Source organism: Diabrotica undecimpunctata, chromosome 2 (genome assembly GCF_040954645.1).
Source record: "Diabrotica undecimpunctata isolate CICGRU chromosome 2, icDiaUnde3, whole genome shotgun sequence".
Classification (NCBI taxonomy): Eukaryota; Metazoa; Arthropoda; class Insecta; order Coleoptera; family Chrysomelidae; genus Diabrotica; species Diabrotica undecimpunctata.
Window position 1 is genome coordinate 20,892,100 of NC_092804.1, and position 18,153 is coordinate 20,910,252.

The following is an 18,153-nucleotide window of genomic DNA, read 5'->3' on the forward strand; positions in this document are numbered from 1 at the left end:
TTCCGTCTAAAACATGGCGTTCGCGTGCTGACAAACTTCAAAGGCGGCATATGAGAGTGGGCATTCTGATTGTTATTTATTCTGTGGTTCGGGTTGGGGTTCGGTATTTCTAGGCCGAATTCTCTGCAGAGTTTTATCACATCTCGACTGTATTGTTTGTGGTGACGTTCTGGGATCAACTTCAAAATTTATATTCGACTGCTGAAAAGCACTGCCATCCTTGGTATCCTCGGTTTCATTTAAATTCATTACAATGTGTACATCTAAAACTTCAGTATGATCTAAGCTGAAATCATCTTCAGATAATTTATTAGGATCTATGTGCCATATTCCAGCAACAAGGAATCCGGATATTCCTTTGTTCATCGTAGCAACTCTCAGTAAGTATAAATCTCCAAAGAAATCTGACTCCCATGGTTATTCAATATGAGAAGCATTGGACCTTCTTTAGTGGTCTTTATGAACATAGGAGGGAATATGAACATAGGAGGGACAAACTGTCCTGAAGCATTTACAACGCATACTATGGTAGCATTTTTCCCTGTTTCCCAAGATATTACGGATCCTATTTGTTTTTGACCTTTTGGTGCCAAAATTTATAATGAGTTTATAATTTATTTATTTTAATTAGTTTATATATTTATAATTTGTTTCTGAGCCGTAGAAATACCCGTTTCATCTACATTAAAAATTCGACTCTCAGGAAATTTTAACTTTTCCATAACTGTGAGCAGATTGTTAAAAAATCGTTCAACCACACCTTGATTGAAAATAAAAATGCAGTTTTGACTGGTACCTTCGGGTTTTCTAACACTAATAATGTCTGGATGACGGTTTAAAAAGACATATTGGCAAACTGGCATACGAAACACCTTAGTTCTGCTGGTGTGATTCTAAAAAACATATTTTTTAACATTGGTTTCCTGCCAAGTTTTATTTTCTTATGGCTATTGGACTTAAGTTTGTCACGTAGAGTGGACTCTGGAATATTGAATGATCGACCTACTTCTCGTATTTTTCGCCTAGATCGTATAGCAGTGATAACAGCTTTTTATTCGTCTTGATCCAAATCCTATCCATTTTGATCTTTTGGGTTTCCGAACGTAAGCACGGCCGATTTTGGAATCTAAAAAGCAGTACAAACACTATATCAGTAAAGATTCTCACACGGAGGTGTCAGTAATCTAACTTAGCTTATCACTCTTCGTTAATGACTAAATACAATGCATTGTTTTTGTACGTGAATTTATCTATGCATATTATAAAGCAAAGTAATCGTGGAATAGTCTTAATGAAAGTTCGAATTGAGCCTATGAATGACGCTGTCTAGTGTTTACGAAACGAACTGTGTGATCGCGAATCGCGACACTTTACTCGGTTAAATTAATGCATGAACCGTGAACCGCAAAGGATCGTTCAAACGCTGATTTCAGTTTACCAGAACGGCGAAACCCTTACGCTGCAAAACTGTAAAATTATATACATTCGAATTGTCGAGTCAATTTAATCCATTTTAAATGTTGCATTATCATTCATTCATGAACATAACAATATAGAATTTGTAATTTTACTCAACTTTTTCAAGTATTTTTTTATATTTTATTGATTTCTGAAGGTGATTTGAGACATACAAATCTTAATGTCAGCCTTAAACTATATTTCATTCTTAAAATAGTAATAATATCGAATTCTACACTTAAACAACAATATAATTAAAGTCGTTCTAATCAACGAATTTCTATGAACGGGTCCTGCATTATCACTAATTCATATACTCTCAGAAAGATTCGTAAACATATTATGTCCATATTAAACTCTACACACTTGACCTTTACACAACAAATTTAATTAGCCGTTCATATGAACGGATCATTTTAATGAATGACCTGGAAGACCCGGGTCACCAAAACGAACCAGGCCTTCCCATCACTAAATATTACAAACATGTGGTCGGCTATTTAGCAAATACGAGACTGTGCTCTATGCTGAATGTTGAAATACTTGCCGTGTGGTCCAGATACTGATGCGCAAAATCTTTATATAAATAAATTTTAAATTTACCCTCGTATCTACGGTGTATAATAAAAACTCACTTGGTATAATATTTAAAACGTTGAGGCTTGGTTTTAAATTTCGTCATATTATACCTTATAATTGACCTACGCCTACCAAATCCACATTTTTAGAATTTAAAACCAAATGAGAGGTGTAGTATAAGCGAATCTATGGAACAGTTACTTGCAGTAAATAGATGATCCGAATCGGTTATCGATTCTTGAGTTTCGTATGTTATTTATAAATCTAGAAACGATAATTAACTCGCATTATACTATATTTTAGGAAGTATGTACAAGACCAGTAGACAGACTCATAGGCACAAAATTAAGGGGGGGGGGAAGGTGGCGCCAATATAAAAATAAAAAATAAAATAATTTTTTACATTTTTTTTTAGATTTTATAAATTAAAATTGGTCATTATTCATAATTAATTTGTCCACTTTTGTAGGTAATAAGTTGATTTTCTCTATATTGAAACAATATGTTCACAATCGCCATATCTAATGCTAATTTTAGTATATTATAATCTCCAGCTTCATTTCTAGTTCCAAAGCATAGTCCTCCATGTTTTGCTTTATATCATCTCTTGGATTGTCCCATATGTGCATTATCGCTGATGGAATATCACTCAGTATGTCTCCTAGTTGATAAAAGAAGACTTCTTTCATTCTCACCCAAATAAATTTGTGGAGATACGCACAAAACACTCAAAACTTCTTTATTTAAGTACAAATTTAACTGACATTATTCTATCAGTCTTTCTTACAACTTCTAATACGTTATCGTTCATTTCTCTATTAAAAATTACGTTAACTCCATTCATGGTGTTACTTTTCTCTATATAGAGCAATTTGCATCAGTCACCTAGTTCTTTCACCATTTGTCTATTTTACCTTGTCTCTGGAATACAAGCAATGTGTACCCTCCTTCTATAAAGCGCATCTACCAACTCCATACTCTTATCCTATTACATATTCTTTGTATTTGCGTATTATTATTTTAATTTATAGGTGAATCAAAGTGTCAATATACAAACCAGTTTAAACTCCATTCCAGACATCTCTAATCCGCATTAAAAATTACTTAACGTTGGTAAAACAATAATCGGTAACATTTAACACCATAAATATTTGAATTACAGCATTCTAAATAAATCTGTTATTACCTTCAAACGTCGGGAAGCATAATTATAATTCTTTCGTCGTATTAATAATGTGAATCCAAGGCGGAGAAAACCAGTTTCAAGCAATTATTCGAATCCTTCAATCATATTTCAGACTCCGTGAAGATCTAACTGTAAACAATCATGTCAACAATTGTCTTATTATTGATGTGCATGGTTTACCAAGTAATGTGTGTCCCTCCTAGGTGTCAAGAGGTGAATGTAGAAACTGACGAAGTTTCAGGACAGTGTTGTTTGTTTTTTAAAAATAATGTTGGAAGTAGCGGGAAGACCGAAGTTGTTCAGCGATTTTTGAAAAGTTTAAATAAAGGTTAGTTTGCAAAACAACTTTAATTTGGTTTTCTTATGACTGTAAATTAATATTAACAAATGACAATTAATGTTTAATATTTATTGGTTTTTGATCATTTTCTTGAGATGTATTATTTAAAACAAAATTATCAAAATTGATAAAACTTTTAATTGAGATAACTAAAAATCAAAATTACCTGGTCAGTTTTTAAGGAAATATAAATTTTTTTAAAAAGGTGCTACGCAAATACGTTAAAAACAGTGTTAATAGGGAAATATACAAAGAAATATACAGGGAAACTCGGAACGAAGCAAAGAGGATTTCTAGCAAACATCAGCAATCATGAGAAAAGTTTATTCATCAAATTGAAAATGGAAGACAAATTTTCGCTTACAAAATAATAAAACATAAGTAGAAAAAAATTTTACTGCCCACTTAGAAGTCATTCTTCCTCTTCTTTATTTGCTCTCTCCTAATCAAAGATTGGCGACCATCAACTGGAAATCTTCCCTATCTTGTGCTAATCATATAATTGTGATGGCGTCCGATGTCTCATCTTCCTTCTATTACTTCAATTATCAACTGCAGAAAGCCATTCTTATCGTTTCTAAACATATGGCCAAAATAAGCTGCTTACCTTGGCTATTGTGAATAGTTCCTTATCTTTATTTATGCTTTCCAACACTTGATAATCTGATACTCTCTCGATTAATGGTATTTTCAATAACCACCTGTACAACCACATTTCAAATGAATCCAGATGTGACATGATTATTGCCTTTAATGTCCATCTCTCAACTTCGTACGAAAGTCTACTTCTTCTTCTTCTTTTATGTAGACATGTCTGTTTTTCATTGGGTAAACTGTCTCTTGCCGTCTTTACTACTCTATTCTTGTCATTTGGCTTAAATAATCGTTCCATTCTACTCTTCTATTCCTTACCTAGCCTACTATCCTTGATGTTCTTCACCTTGCATCTATGTCGTATATCTGTACTTCTAGTTCTGTCCCATAGTGTTTTATCATCAATTTTTTATCTCAGCTGTTTCTAATCCCTTTTTATCCTCTCTGTGTCAGGTCGTGTTTCTGCCGCTTATGACATTATTGGTCTGATTACTGTTTTATAAATTCTGCCTTACATATCTTTCCCGATATTTTTATTTCTCCATATTGTTTCAATCAGGCAATCTGCGGCTCTGGTTGCTCTAATCACTTGATCTTCCACGTCTGTTTCGAGATTTCCCTAGCTAGATAATGTGTATGCCTAGATATTTAAACTCCATCACTTGTTCTATTATCTGACCTTCCATCTCCAATTTACATCTTAGTAAATTTGTTGTTACAACCATGTATTTTGTCTTTTTTGGGGAAATTAACATATTAAATCTTCTGGGGGTTATATTGAATTGGTGCAGCAATGTATATATGTTGTAAATCATCTTTACTTTGTAGAGATTATTTTTAAGTTGTTTTTCTTCCATTTGGTGACTTTTTTTAGTTCTTACTTTTTTATTATTTCATCCATAATCAGGTTGAGTAACACTTTGCTTTTACTTTTATTGTGTTGTCTTGGTAGATATTTTTGATTGTTTTGATTATTCTTAAAGGTATCTCTCTTGATGAGTCAAGCTTTGTATAACCCACCTTCGTGTGTATAGTCTTCTTGGTGAACAAAATCTAATTGTTTGCAAATACTAAGTCGACCGATTTGGTGGTGTTTCTGTTGAGGTTTGGGTTGGATCGATTTCAATAATCGTACAAATCTCATACATATCCAGCGTAACCTTGATGTTTAAAGTCCTATCCACAAAATTTTGGATGAATATGGTGTTAAATGGTTAAGCCGTTTTCGGGGTGAACTTTTTAACTTCAGACAAAAATATACGCGTACACTGGTCGGCTCCTCCATCCGAAGTTCCGAAGCTATTGACAAGCAAGAGGAAACAACTTATTCCGGCAGGTCTTCAGAGCCAAGGTCATCTAGCAAGGTGCATTGGATAAACCAGGTTATTGCACGAGCAGGTGAGGATAACTTTTGGGCTAGTATGTGCTTATTGTACCTTTCCTCCCTGGCACCCTCACATTAAGGATATTTAAAGAGTATATTTCTGCTTAATATTGCTTAAAAATAATAATTATTCAATATGCTTTAAGCTGCAGGTGTTTTCATTTAAAAAGAATCTTTATCTGGTGACCGTGTAAGACCGTGAACACTGTCGATCACCGTGCGTTTATAATTTTAGTGAATTTTCGCAATTTAATAATAAAATATCATGTTTAATTCTCTTTCTAGATTACCCAATTATGGCCAATTATTTGCAGATGATTTGTATAAAACTCTATCTGCGAGATAATTGTTTTTATTATTTTTTCTGCCGCTCTATATAATAAACCATAAATTTGACAGAGAGTCACTCGTATTAATCAATTTTTTTTATCATTTTTTTCTGTTGCAATACTTCTAATAGGCATAGCTATAACAGTAATAAAAAACTAAAAAAGACAATTATCACAAACACCAATGATAGAGATAGTGACAGTGACCTCATTAAAACCGATAAACAACACTTTCATTTGTAATAAGTGATATGCTTATGACACAAGACTATTTTTTTCCATTCCTACACATTTACTTATATTATAAACTTTAACGCTGATAAATATCGAACATATTATAAGACAAGGAAAACATTATATTATTATACTTTTTCTCCATCTTAAATCTTAATTGAAAACGTGATTGAGATATTTTAGGTATCGTGATATCACGTTTTTAATATTGTATATTTTCTGGTATTTTTGTCATTATTTAAATGGAAAATATAATAGTAGTGACTCGAAATAAAGGGTTAAAATCATAAACTAAAATTAAAATGATAAAAAATATCTTTGTTAAGCCATATTTTACTGCTGTAATAAGGAAACTATCTATTTATTGCTTATTTAAATATTGCATTAAAAGTTTACCCCAAAACTATTTTCAATTAAATCGGATGTGATATTTTGCATTTTGTCAATTGCAATTGATTAATTTTAATTCCAAAAATATATTTCTCTTCGCCATTGGTAATTTTATTGACGGTTTCATCATACTTCAGTAGTTTTGAATATTAAATCGGCCAAATAGTCCAGTTATCAGAGACGAAAATGACACTGAACCTCTAAAAATCATACGAACAAAGCTCAGTTTTGCTGAGAATGTCAATTTTGAGACTCCAAAAAAGATAAAAAGTTTGCGACTCCTACTGCCGGGATCCCTCCTAAAATTTCCCTCGTAGAAAAAATGTTTATTAGCACTTTTTGTGTAGAATAAACCGTTCTTTCAGAAACAACGCTTAAAGCGACCGGCCATTTTAACTGTCGGTTACGCGCGCGAAATCAATTTTTGATTTTAAAAATTCGATATCTTTAATTCAAAGTTCCTATCAAAATGCGTTTTAAAGATGAAGAGTAGAACTTTAGTATTCAATTTCTGCATTTTGCCGCAAATGAAGTCAGATTCTATAAAGCTCGTAAATAAATTACCGTTGCACGATTTTTGCCATTTTTTATGCTTTTCACGAGACCAACAAAATTTATCACTTCCATTAACCGGTCCCTATGGAATTTCCATTATTAGAGAATAATTTTTAAAACCTATAACATGAAATTCCGATTTTGAGGTTTGTTAACAAATATGAGGCATTTAAAATATGCCTAAAAACGCTAAATTTAAAGTTTCGCATTACAAACGATCTAAAACTTTTAAAGCTGCTTCTTTTAGAGGTCAAATTCTGACGACTAAAGAAGAGGAAAACGGATTATGAGGATTATACTAATATTCTCTTTTAATGAAGCTAGCTGTTTTACAGCAAAACGTGTCGAGTTATTCTAATATTGAGATTAAAATCAGTGTTGTGTTTATATGTTTTGTTTTATTATTAATTACATAGTCCAGTCGGGTTAGACGAAAAAAGGCCTAACCTTGCAAGGTGAGATGACTTAAATTTTATTATTCTAACCTTTAGCGAGGGTCAATCGTAGTGAAAATTTAAAATCGCGACTGAATCCAACAGTGGCCGGCATCTGGAATTTAAAGGAGAACTGCTTTTTCACAATATCTTCGCCATTTTCAACTTTTCGACAAAAATGAAGACCACAGGGAAAGAACTTGATAAGTCCAATTTTTGACATTTCTTGTTTTTAATACCACTTTGTAGCTTTAATTACATGGTTTCTAAGAGGAACAAAATACAGAATAATAACTTGATAAGTCAAAAGATATAATTGTTTGAAATAACCCTGTACCGGAAAATAAGTTGACATTTAAATTCCAAACAGGGGAAAACGTTGATAAGTCCTGGCACAGCCACCTAAAGTTTAGGTGGCTGTGGTCTAGGTAATCCTAGTAGTTGGCAACAATGGCATGCGACGTTGGATAACCTGGTTTCTACAGATGCTTTCAGTGTCTTTCTGAAGGTTATGATAGTGCTCAGTTTGTTTTATTTTAAAGTGGAAGTGATTATTTACAACGTTTGATACTTTTATCTGATAATCAAAATAATCATGGCAGATCGGGTGAGTGTTCGAGTGATCAATTACCTTGTCTTGTACAATGTACAGTCTCATGTAACTGGTGAAGCTTGTAAATGTGCTAAGAAATTTTATATAGTAAATATATATAGAGTTTATATTTAAAAAATATAAACTCTTCTAAAAATAACGAAGAAATAAACTTATATTTAGCGGGCTTGGTTACCTTGATTCATGTACAACCAAAAAGAAGAAGAAGAAGAAAACCCGAGAATAAGACTGGTTTCCGAGATTTCACTGTCTGTTATCATGTGAAAATAAAACGGGAAGCCAGTGTGGAAGATGGCCTTTTGTGCTATTTCATGGTAAAACACGAGGTAAAGTTGATATTCTTGTAAATACATTTAAAAAATCAAATAAACCTCCTAGGGACCTACCGGGTTTTTAAAGACGGGTAACAACCTCACTCTGAGCACCAAATTGATCATTTTTCCATGTAAATCTCCATAAGAAAAAAAATTAGAAAATTGGTCACAAAGTCGTAGGGCTCAGAAACGGCTAGACGGATCATGAGGTATGAGGTATCGATGGAAAGGGTGGGGGATACGATTATTAAAACAAATGTGGCGTCTTGTCAAAAATTCACTGTGACGTATTTTTATTGGATCGTGTCCTATGAGATATCAAGCGATTGGATTTTATGTATACAATAAAACTGTATGAGAGAAACAAGACTACGGGGTATCTTCAAAGTATGTAACGTCCACTGATAGGTATGGGTCTGTCGAAACATATATACAAGGCATAGTCGTAAGTATGTGACTACAAGATGACTACAAGGTATCGTCAATAACTGGAAAACTGGAATTATATTGTAAAATGTTTTTTTTATGAATGTTTCATTTGATCATCATCATCATTGGTGCTACAGCCCTATAAAAGAGCCTCGACCTTCCCAAGTCTATTACGCCAGTCAGTTCTATCCATTGCCAACTGTTGCCAGTTTGCTGCGCCTATTTGTCTACCATCCTCATCTACACCATCCCTCCATCTGAGTTTTGGTCTACCCCTACTTCTACTTCCCACAGGTTGTGACATAAGGATTCTTCTAGGAGGGTTGTTCTGCTGTGATCTTGCCAGATGTCCTGCCTATCTTAGTCTTCCTATTTTTATAAACGATACTACGTCTTTACCACCAAATATATGTTTATATCTGTGATATATCTCGTAGTTGTACCTCTTTCTCCAAACACCATTTTCACAGATGCCACAAAATATTCTTCTCAGGATCCTTCGTTCAAATATAAGCAGGAGATTTTCATCTGCCTTGGAAATGGTCCATGTCTCCGACCCATATGTCAACACTGGTTGTATAAGGGTTTTGTATATGGTTATTTTTGTTTTTTGGCTTAAGTTTCTGCTTCTCATATGTCTACTCAGTCCAAAATAGCATTTGTTTGCTAGGATTATTCTTCGCTTGATTTCTTTCGTCATGACGTTCTCCTTGGTGATCAGGGAGCCTAAGTATGTGAATTTGTCCACCACTTCAAAGGTAGAATTATCAACCGTGAATTGGTGGCCGATGTTTCTGGCTCTATTGTTGGGTGTTGATGCCATTATCTTAGTTTTATTTTCATTTACTTGCAGGCCCATATTTTTTGAGGCGTTTGACAAGGTGGTTTCATTTGATACTTTTTGCATTAAAAATATATTTGCTCTATTTCTGTGTTTCATTTTTTACAAAAAATAGACAGCCAATAATTTTATAGGGTAATAACGTGATAAGCCCTTCTTTACAGGGGAAAAACTTGTTAAATCCATGTAGGCGAATAAAAAACAATTAATACCAGTAATATGCGATATATATTTAAAAAAGTTCAAACGTAAACCAACAACCAATATAGCAATTTTTTTCTTGTTATTACTGATTAATTGTAAGATGTACTTTAACATAATCCCAGGGTTTTAAACTCTAAAAATGTTATCTTGAACAAAACCAAAAATGTGACTTATCAAATTATTTTCCTGTGGAGTTCAAGTGGTAACAACTGAAACTGTTTTATATTTTTCCAGTTAATGGAAGGGGGGGAGGGGGCAACATAATTATCGAATTATCTCGTGTATTGTTAACTTTAACGACATGAATATACATAAGCAAGAATGAAGAGAATTATATGTTATACAATACTCTTTCATTTTTCTGATGAAATCAATACTTGAGAATAAATAAAATTTGGAACAGATCGCCATGCAAGGTCAAATGCTAGAAATTGGACTAAACATCAGCGCCATATTTCTTTTTAAAGATTACAAACTTCATTATTTCATTAGGTCTAAATATTTTGCTTTCAATTAGACATCGGTGACTGAAAAGGTTAGAAATATTTACCGAACCAGATTAAAATTAAAGAAACAATCCATGTAATAATTTTTATCGTAAATATAGATACAGAACAATCTATTAAAAGATGTAGCATGACATAATGTTTACTAACAACAGGTATTACCCGATTATATCACACAGGTATTGTTTGTTGTTAAAAATCGTAATTTATCTAATGAAATAATATTATTTATATAACACCATTGTAAATTATAATAAAATGTTTTGAATTTTGCTTTTAAAAAATATATTTGTAAATATGTACTTGTTGACTTTCAGATGTGTTTTGATAAGTTGGAACTTGAATATATTATTATAATCCTTCTACTTTTTCGTTCACTTTATGATTGTCCCAGTTGTCTTATACTAATTTCATAAATTGATAATTAAACGTCTACTTCTTTGTATTTGGTTATATATTTACCTTGTCTCCTATGGACGATATAGTAGGCTTATTACCAGGAACGCATTTAGGTTCATTGACGCCCTAGGCAATTCGCTAGTAACCGCCCTTCAAACATGTACCATTTTTGCGAAAAAAAAAATTGCAAACAGAATTTTTTATTTAAATAAGAATACATTAAAAATGAATTTAAACTACGATGTTTATAAACATATAACAGAAAAAATTGTCATTTCAGTTCGTTCACATCAGAGATTTCTTCCTTGGTTTTTCTTTGTCGATATCATCTACAATGTCGTCATAATTTATCGCCATTATTACGTCACTTTCTATGGACAAAATCGACAAATTGTTAATACGTTCTTGCGTCATAATTGATCGGAAATTATTTTTAATTCTTGACATTTTCGAAGATGACCTTTCAGTGGATAATTGGCAACTAGGATGCACAAATAAATGCGCAAAGCAATGTCAAAATTAGGGAAAATATCTTTAAATGCACTCTTCTTTAAATATTTAGGTATGTCAATTAGTGATTTTATTGTAGTGTCCAAATGACCCTTTAAGTGAATGCATTCATGTATGAATGATGTATCTAGGTCGTCTTTACAAATTTGTATCAGATTTTCAGCTACTTTAATAATTTCTTCATTGTTTAATTTTGGCAAATCTGTTATAACACGAAAACGTTGATAAATAAGTCGATAAGAGTCCAGGCGTCTATTCAGGTATCTTATCAGAGTATCGATTATAATATAGAATGTGTGGATTTTCATCTCATCACTAGCTGAAAAGTTAAGTTCGTCATCGGCCCCCTCGTCAAATTGAAATTTTCTTTTTCACTTTCTTATTTCTTTATATGTTTTATTTGGGCACAGTTTTTTGGCTTCCTCTTTATAAATGGCAAAATTAGTTCTGATTGAGGTAAAGTAATTTGAAAGAGCTTCATACTATTTAACGACAGAACCCAGATCCATTGCAGGATTCTGGACATACTTATTGGATAGGTTCACTCTTTCTAAAATATGTTGCCAAATATGACAGCCAATAAAGCCATTTCAAAAGTGTTTATTTTTTCAAATATAGAAAGTTCTTGACATAAATAAATAATATAGTATGGTGCTTGATGTTTCACTGCTGCAGTTTGACATATTTTGTTAGAGATATTAAAAAGCGCATTTTTTATTTCGCTGAAGCAAGTGTTGACGCTTTAGTTGCGTCCGCCCTTGCGGACCATCTAGTTACACTAAGAGATTTCACAACAGGTGATTTTAAGTTGTCAGTCAAAATTTTCCATCTATATGTGGAAGGCGAGAAAAATATATATAATACTTGTAAAAAATTAAAAAGGAAGTGGCGTTCAGACAGGATTCTGCTGCCAAAGATCCTACCAAATTGAGAGAATGTCAATGTGATTTGTGACCTTCAAATGGAATATATTTAATAAATCTTTTAGTCGGTACCTATACCATCACCAGAAATATAGCGAACTAAAAATGCTAGTTGATCAACATGAGACACGTCTGGTGTCGAATCAACTATTATAGAGTAGTATTTTTCTTGCTTTAATTCGCCAACAATAGTTTTTCTTACTTTTCTTTCCATCAAAATTATTAGTTCCTCGCATATAGTGTTTGATAGATAATTACAGTTTCATTGACCAATATTTCCAAATATAGTAAGGTACTCGCGTAAAAATGGATCAAATTTTGCTATGAATTCTAAACAACTTAAAAAGTTGCCGTTTTGAACTGATCCTATGACTGAATTACCTCCCCCCTCCTTACCTTCCTCCCCCTACCTCACCTACTGTACCTCTTTTTTACCTCCCTCTACCTTACCTCCCCTTGTGGTCAGTGTAATTATTGTTGCAAAAACACGTAGAAAACGTTACACGAGCATTGTACTTGCTTCTGATAAATGCTTGTTATAAAACATAACATTCTGTTCTGTTTTTTAATTTACCTCATTGAATAAAACTCAAGACATTTGTCATGTGGTCCTTTGATTCTTCATGTTGTTTTAATCTGACGCCAGCATTCTTCCAGTCATTAAAACCTGCAGTGAAAGAAGTCGGTTGCGCTTGAAATAGACGAGAAGGAACTTCATTTCGCTGTCCAACATTTCTTGTTAGGGATCTGTTGATTCCAGTCGAATGCTCTCTAAACGCGGAAAATGAAAATTCAATATTCAGGTTATGTTGTGGAGGATTCATAATTAAATATTATATTGTTCTGTCATCTTTTGTCCAACTAGCAGGATCGGTAAATACAAAAAATTCTTCAGTTGGTGTTAACGTTGCACTGGGAGAGTCTTCAGTTGTTTCTGCATTAACATTTTCTGGTGGTTTTGCCAACGGAGTTTCTGTGTTAGCAGAACTGGATCAACTAGCTTCATCATGAGCTTTGTAGTGAAAAAAGAGTTAATTTTTGAGATAGTCTTTATTAGACATTTTTTAACCTCTATATCTTTTCTTGTGCTTTTTTTCTGTATGCAGCTCCGCTAAGCCGTTTTCTCTTGTCCATAACTAAAATAGCAATTATTCATATAGGGCATTTGAAAATTAAAAAAAAAAAAAACGAGTGTGGCAGTCCAGTGGGACTGCCGGTGGAAGTTACACTTCTATACACGCATTCGCCGTTACAAATTTATTTGAGAGTCAATCTGGACAATCATTACATATGTAATGCTATAGGTAAGACATAGCAGAAAGAGAAACAGAATTAATAACAACTTACTAACAATTAATAAACAACTTTTGACCTGTAATAAGTAAATGAAGGATTGAATCAATATTTTGATGAAAATGTATATTTTTATTTTCATGTATGTATGAAAGGAGTTGAATGCAAAATTTTTTTTACACATACTCTGCAGTAAAATTCATTGTTTATTTTGTTATTAATATAATAATACAATACAAATTAAAATGCAATATTCGTAAGTATTTAAAAATGACAATAATATACATAACTTTTCTACTGACGCATATATGTTTTACCATTATACATTTACCATGTAATAATATTAATAAAAAAGTCCTCCCCGACTGGGAATCGAACCCCGGTCTCCCGCGTGACAGGCGGGGATACTGACTACTATACTACCGAGGACATGACACAAACGTATTTCAAAATTGACAGTTCTGGATCATACAGTGATTTATTGAGATTATTATTTTGAAATACAAAAGACTAATATAATTATGAACATTTAATAAATAATACAAAACATATCACATAAATAATAATATTAATAAATCTTTTATTACATATATAATATTATATGTATATATATATCTGTATACAATATATATATATATATATATATATATATATATATATATATATATATATATATATATATATATATATATATATAATATTAAATTATACATTTTTATTACAAAAGGAACATTTTTATATTCGAGAGAGGAAGAGAGAGAAAATATATCTTCTGTCTCTCTCGTACTCATTATCTTACATATGTAATGATTTCACAGATTCACTCCCATACAAATTTCCAACGTGGAGCGCGCGTATAGAAGTATAACTTCAAAAAATTTTATAGCAGATGTTAAACTGGATCGGTATTCAACTCAAATAAATAAACTACTTAAGTGGTACTTTAGCAATAAGGGTAGATAAATTTATTTCAGTAACAACAATAGCTTCTGATTTCATAAAAATTTAAAATCTGACAAAAATTTTTTAATACAAACTGTTTAAATCTTGTAATAAGTTATTACAAGATTTAAACCGGTTGTATTCAGATTCAAATAACATTTTTCCAAAACTGTCCAGTAGTATCTTGATCAGTTAGTCAAACAAAACTGGATCAAAGTCTTTTTTACATTGTACTAATGCCTAAATGATAATTAAATGGTTGGATGAAATGGTTAGTTAACCGAGTCAAAGCATTTTTAGTTGGACAATCAATGACGGCGATATTGTGGTAATCGAAGAAGTTCACCACTCCCTCCTGAATGCATTCCAAGTCTTCTGGAGAGATATTGGTTACGGAAATTGGTCCTAAATATTACGCGTAAATTAAAAATTTCAAGGTGTGGGTATTATTATAGCATTTATAATTTTCCAGTTGCTAGGAAAGTAGCTTAATGTTTTCGCATTGGCTTTCTGCTTATAAAGACTTTTAGAACATCATTCAGCATAAACCTTTGCAATTAACTTATCACATACTTTTCAAACGCTAAAGTTTAATACTTATTCCAGATCCAACTCCAAGAAGACAACCTAGCAACGTCCAAAAAATATTCTACCCCGACGATGAAATCAGGCTGAGAAAACCAGTCCAAACCAAAAACAAAAGTAATTCAGACGAAAATGTTGCCACTAGGAGACTTCCTCCTGTAGAACCTACTGCCTCAAAAAATATCAGTATAGGAATGAGGGTGAACGTCGATGTTCCCGATACGTGTACGAAAGGATACAAGAAAGCCGACAACGGGGAATGCATGGAAGTTTTCGATGATGAGTAACTAAAAAGACTCTTATTAGTTATAATATTAAAATGTTTTATTAAGCAATTAATATTTATATTTTATTTCTGAGGAAATATAAAAAATACATAAATTTTTTGTAACTTATTTGTAATTCTTTGTTTTATGTTATGTTATTTTTATATTATTTTTTATTAACGTTTAAGATGTTATGAAGATTTAATTATCTAAAGAATTATATTTTAGTTTAGAAGAAAATCTTCGATTTGTATTAATATTAAAATTACAAAAATACTTAGGACGTCCAGAAAGAAAGAAACGTTTTGGCATAAAAGATTAAAAACGGAAGATATCAACACAAAATTTTATTTACAAAGTCACATTACCTTAGTCTTTTTTTAGTATGTTCAGCCATGGTTGTCAAGGCATTTATTGTAAAGTGCAATCAGTTTTTCGATGTCGGTGTTGCAGGCCCCTACCGCCAAACGCTTAGTCAGGATATTACTTCATCTTTGAGCTCTTCCGTTTGCAAAATCCTTTCCATCCAACAATTCCTTCAGTTTGGAGAACAGATTATAATCGAAAGGTGCAAGGTCTGAGCTGAAGCAAAATTTTCCATTGTAGACGTTGAAATTCTTGCTGAGTTCTTGCCGATGTAAGACCATATACGCCGTATCGTATAGTCTGTATTGCACGTTTTAGTCTTTAAAGGATTTCGCAATAGGCTTCTGAATTTATTGTTTCACTCCAGGACATAAACTATACGTGCATTAAACCCTTACATTTAAAAACCGTATCATACTGCGTACTTTAAATTTGGCGAGATTCTCAATGGGCGCCGTCATTTCAAAATTTTATAAAATAAAGACGTGTGACCACAGACTAACGAGGTCTGGCTTACACCAATGCGACAGACAGAGGTAACTGGCGCGCATAAAATCGATAATTTGATTATCACCCAATCCACCTTAAGCTTGCATTTTAGAGATAATTTTGACTGTTAATTGAACATTATAAATTTGATATTTTCTTTCGTGTCATCTGCCTTTACATGAAGAAGTTCGTGTTCCTCTGATAATTAAATATCAGTGGGACCCAGTTCTACCTGGCCTTTCGGCATATGACCTTATTTTAGCTAGCCACTAACCCGTACGAGTCCGACACCATTTAAGGGTGGCTCGTTGGACGAAACACCCGTCCGTTATCCCCTTCGGGTCGGAAAGGTGAGCGCAGGTAGATGAACTCGACCTTGCACGTAGACTGGTAGCCGCCGAGGAGCTCTCCTCTCCCACTCTTAAATCTCAAATAGTGGGTACTGTCGCAATCCACACCCTTAGTGAGAAAAGGACGAATAAGAGTCTCAGCTCGTTCATCTTCACTTTGGTTCTATGGAATGAAAGTAGAGTGGTCCCACGAGAAACTCGTCTCGGATACTAGGAGTGTAGACCGGTGACCGTAACGCTGAAGCGCCCTGCGTGCGTTTCTACAAACCCTACACTTCAAACAACAGCTCTCCACCTCTCATTCCTTCCCATTAGTCGCCTCTTACGACGGGCAGGGATATCTGACGGAGTCATCTGTCTTACAGAAATTATTTTTATAGTGTATAAGTGTATATAATGCTTAAAGGGCTACGATATTCTCAAGTTTCCTACGCCATGCTGTTGTATTCTGTGCTTGAGTTTTCTAATTGAAAGTACCAATCTTTTTTCAACATATTATGTCACCCCGTTTCGTCACGTAAGCTTTATTCTATCCAATTTTCAGTTCTTGTGTGTGTTAGTTGGCATAAGCTTGGTTTTACTTTATAATGTAGGTAGATTGTTTCTGTTGGCATTCTTAGGCCTGCTGGTACTTTTCCAGTGCTTACCCTGATGATCACTTGAGAACAGAACTCTTCGACCTTTGAATCAGCCGCTTTGGACACCCTCACCACTACCACTTTGACATCACCAACCACGCTTACAGTGGCATTTGATTTTATCGTTTAGTCAAAATCCAGCCATTGAGTTAGGACAAGTTAAAGAAATAAAATTAAAATTCCTCTTCTTCTTCTTTCTTCTTGTATGTAGACTTTAAAGCCTGTTTCTTCTTCAATATTAGCCTCCTAAATTGTTTAAATTATCGCACCATCTTTTTCTTGGTCTGCCAATACTTCTTCATCTATTTGTCTCCATCGATCTCCTGTTTCCGTTTTGCCACCCATCCATTTATGTCTTCTATACTGCATGCTCTTCTTACGTTTTCGCTTCTCTCCCTATCCAACAAACTTTTCCCTGACATTCGTTGGAGTATTTTCATCTCTGTTGTTTCTAGTAGTTGTTGTTAATATAGGCCTAATTGCTGCTTTATATATTCTTGTTTTTGTGTCTTGTCTCAGGTGTTTGTTCTTCCAGATTGTGTCATTAAGAGATCCCGCCGTTTTACTTGCTTTTAAGCTTTGTTGTCGTACTTCTTCTTCAACATCGTAACTAGTTATATCTATTTCCAGATATCTAAACCTTGCTTCCTGCTTTATTATTTTCATTGTAGTGGGTATTAAGATGTTGTCATACATTTGGTTTTTTCTGCTGATATTATTATATTGTGTTTCTTGGCTGTTGTATTGAAGATGTGTGTTAATCTTTGAAGCTCGTCTTCTGTCTCGGCGATTAATGTGGCTGCATAACATAATATTTGGATTTCTTTGTTCCCCATTCTGTAACCATGACATTTACGACTGCTTGTATTATTTCGTCCATTATTATATTAAAGAGAAGTGGGCTTAACGAGTCACCCTGTCTGACTCCCCTTTGTACTGTATTCGATTATGGAAGTGGATGTTTACGGTGGTTTGTATAATATTGATTGGTAATGGGTAATT

The 18,153-nt window shown here is 33.2% G+C and overlaps 1 protein-coding gene across 1 annotated transcript; it reads left to right on the forward strand.

Annotated features, from left to right (window-relative positions):
* Positions 1-3,122: 3,122 nt before the first annotated feature.
* On the forward strand, positions 3,123-15,437 carry LOC140433228 (uncharacterized). The gene is made up of 2 exons (XM_072521266.1): positions 3,123-3,551; positions 15,064-15,437. The coding sequence occupies exons 1-2, from the start codon at positions 3,365-3,367 to the stop codon at positions 15,327-15,329; spliced, it is 453 nt and encodes a 150-aa protein (XP_072377367.1). The 5' UTR covers positions 3,123-3,364; the 3' UTR covers positions 15,330-15,437.
* The last annotated feature ends 2,716 nt before the right edge of the window (positions 15,438-18,153 follow it).

Bases quoted from the DNA above. Each gene is read 5' to 3' on its own strand.
- LOC140433228 (XM_072521266.1), top strand. From the start codon at position 3,365: ATGTCAACAATTGTCTTATTATTGATGTGCATGGTTTACCAAGTAATG. The intron at 3,552-15,063 runs GTTAGTTTGCAA...TACTTATTCCAG, and splicing joins TTTGAAAAGTTTAAATAAAG to ATCCAACTCCAAGAAGACAA.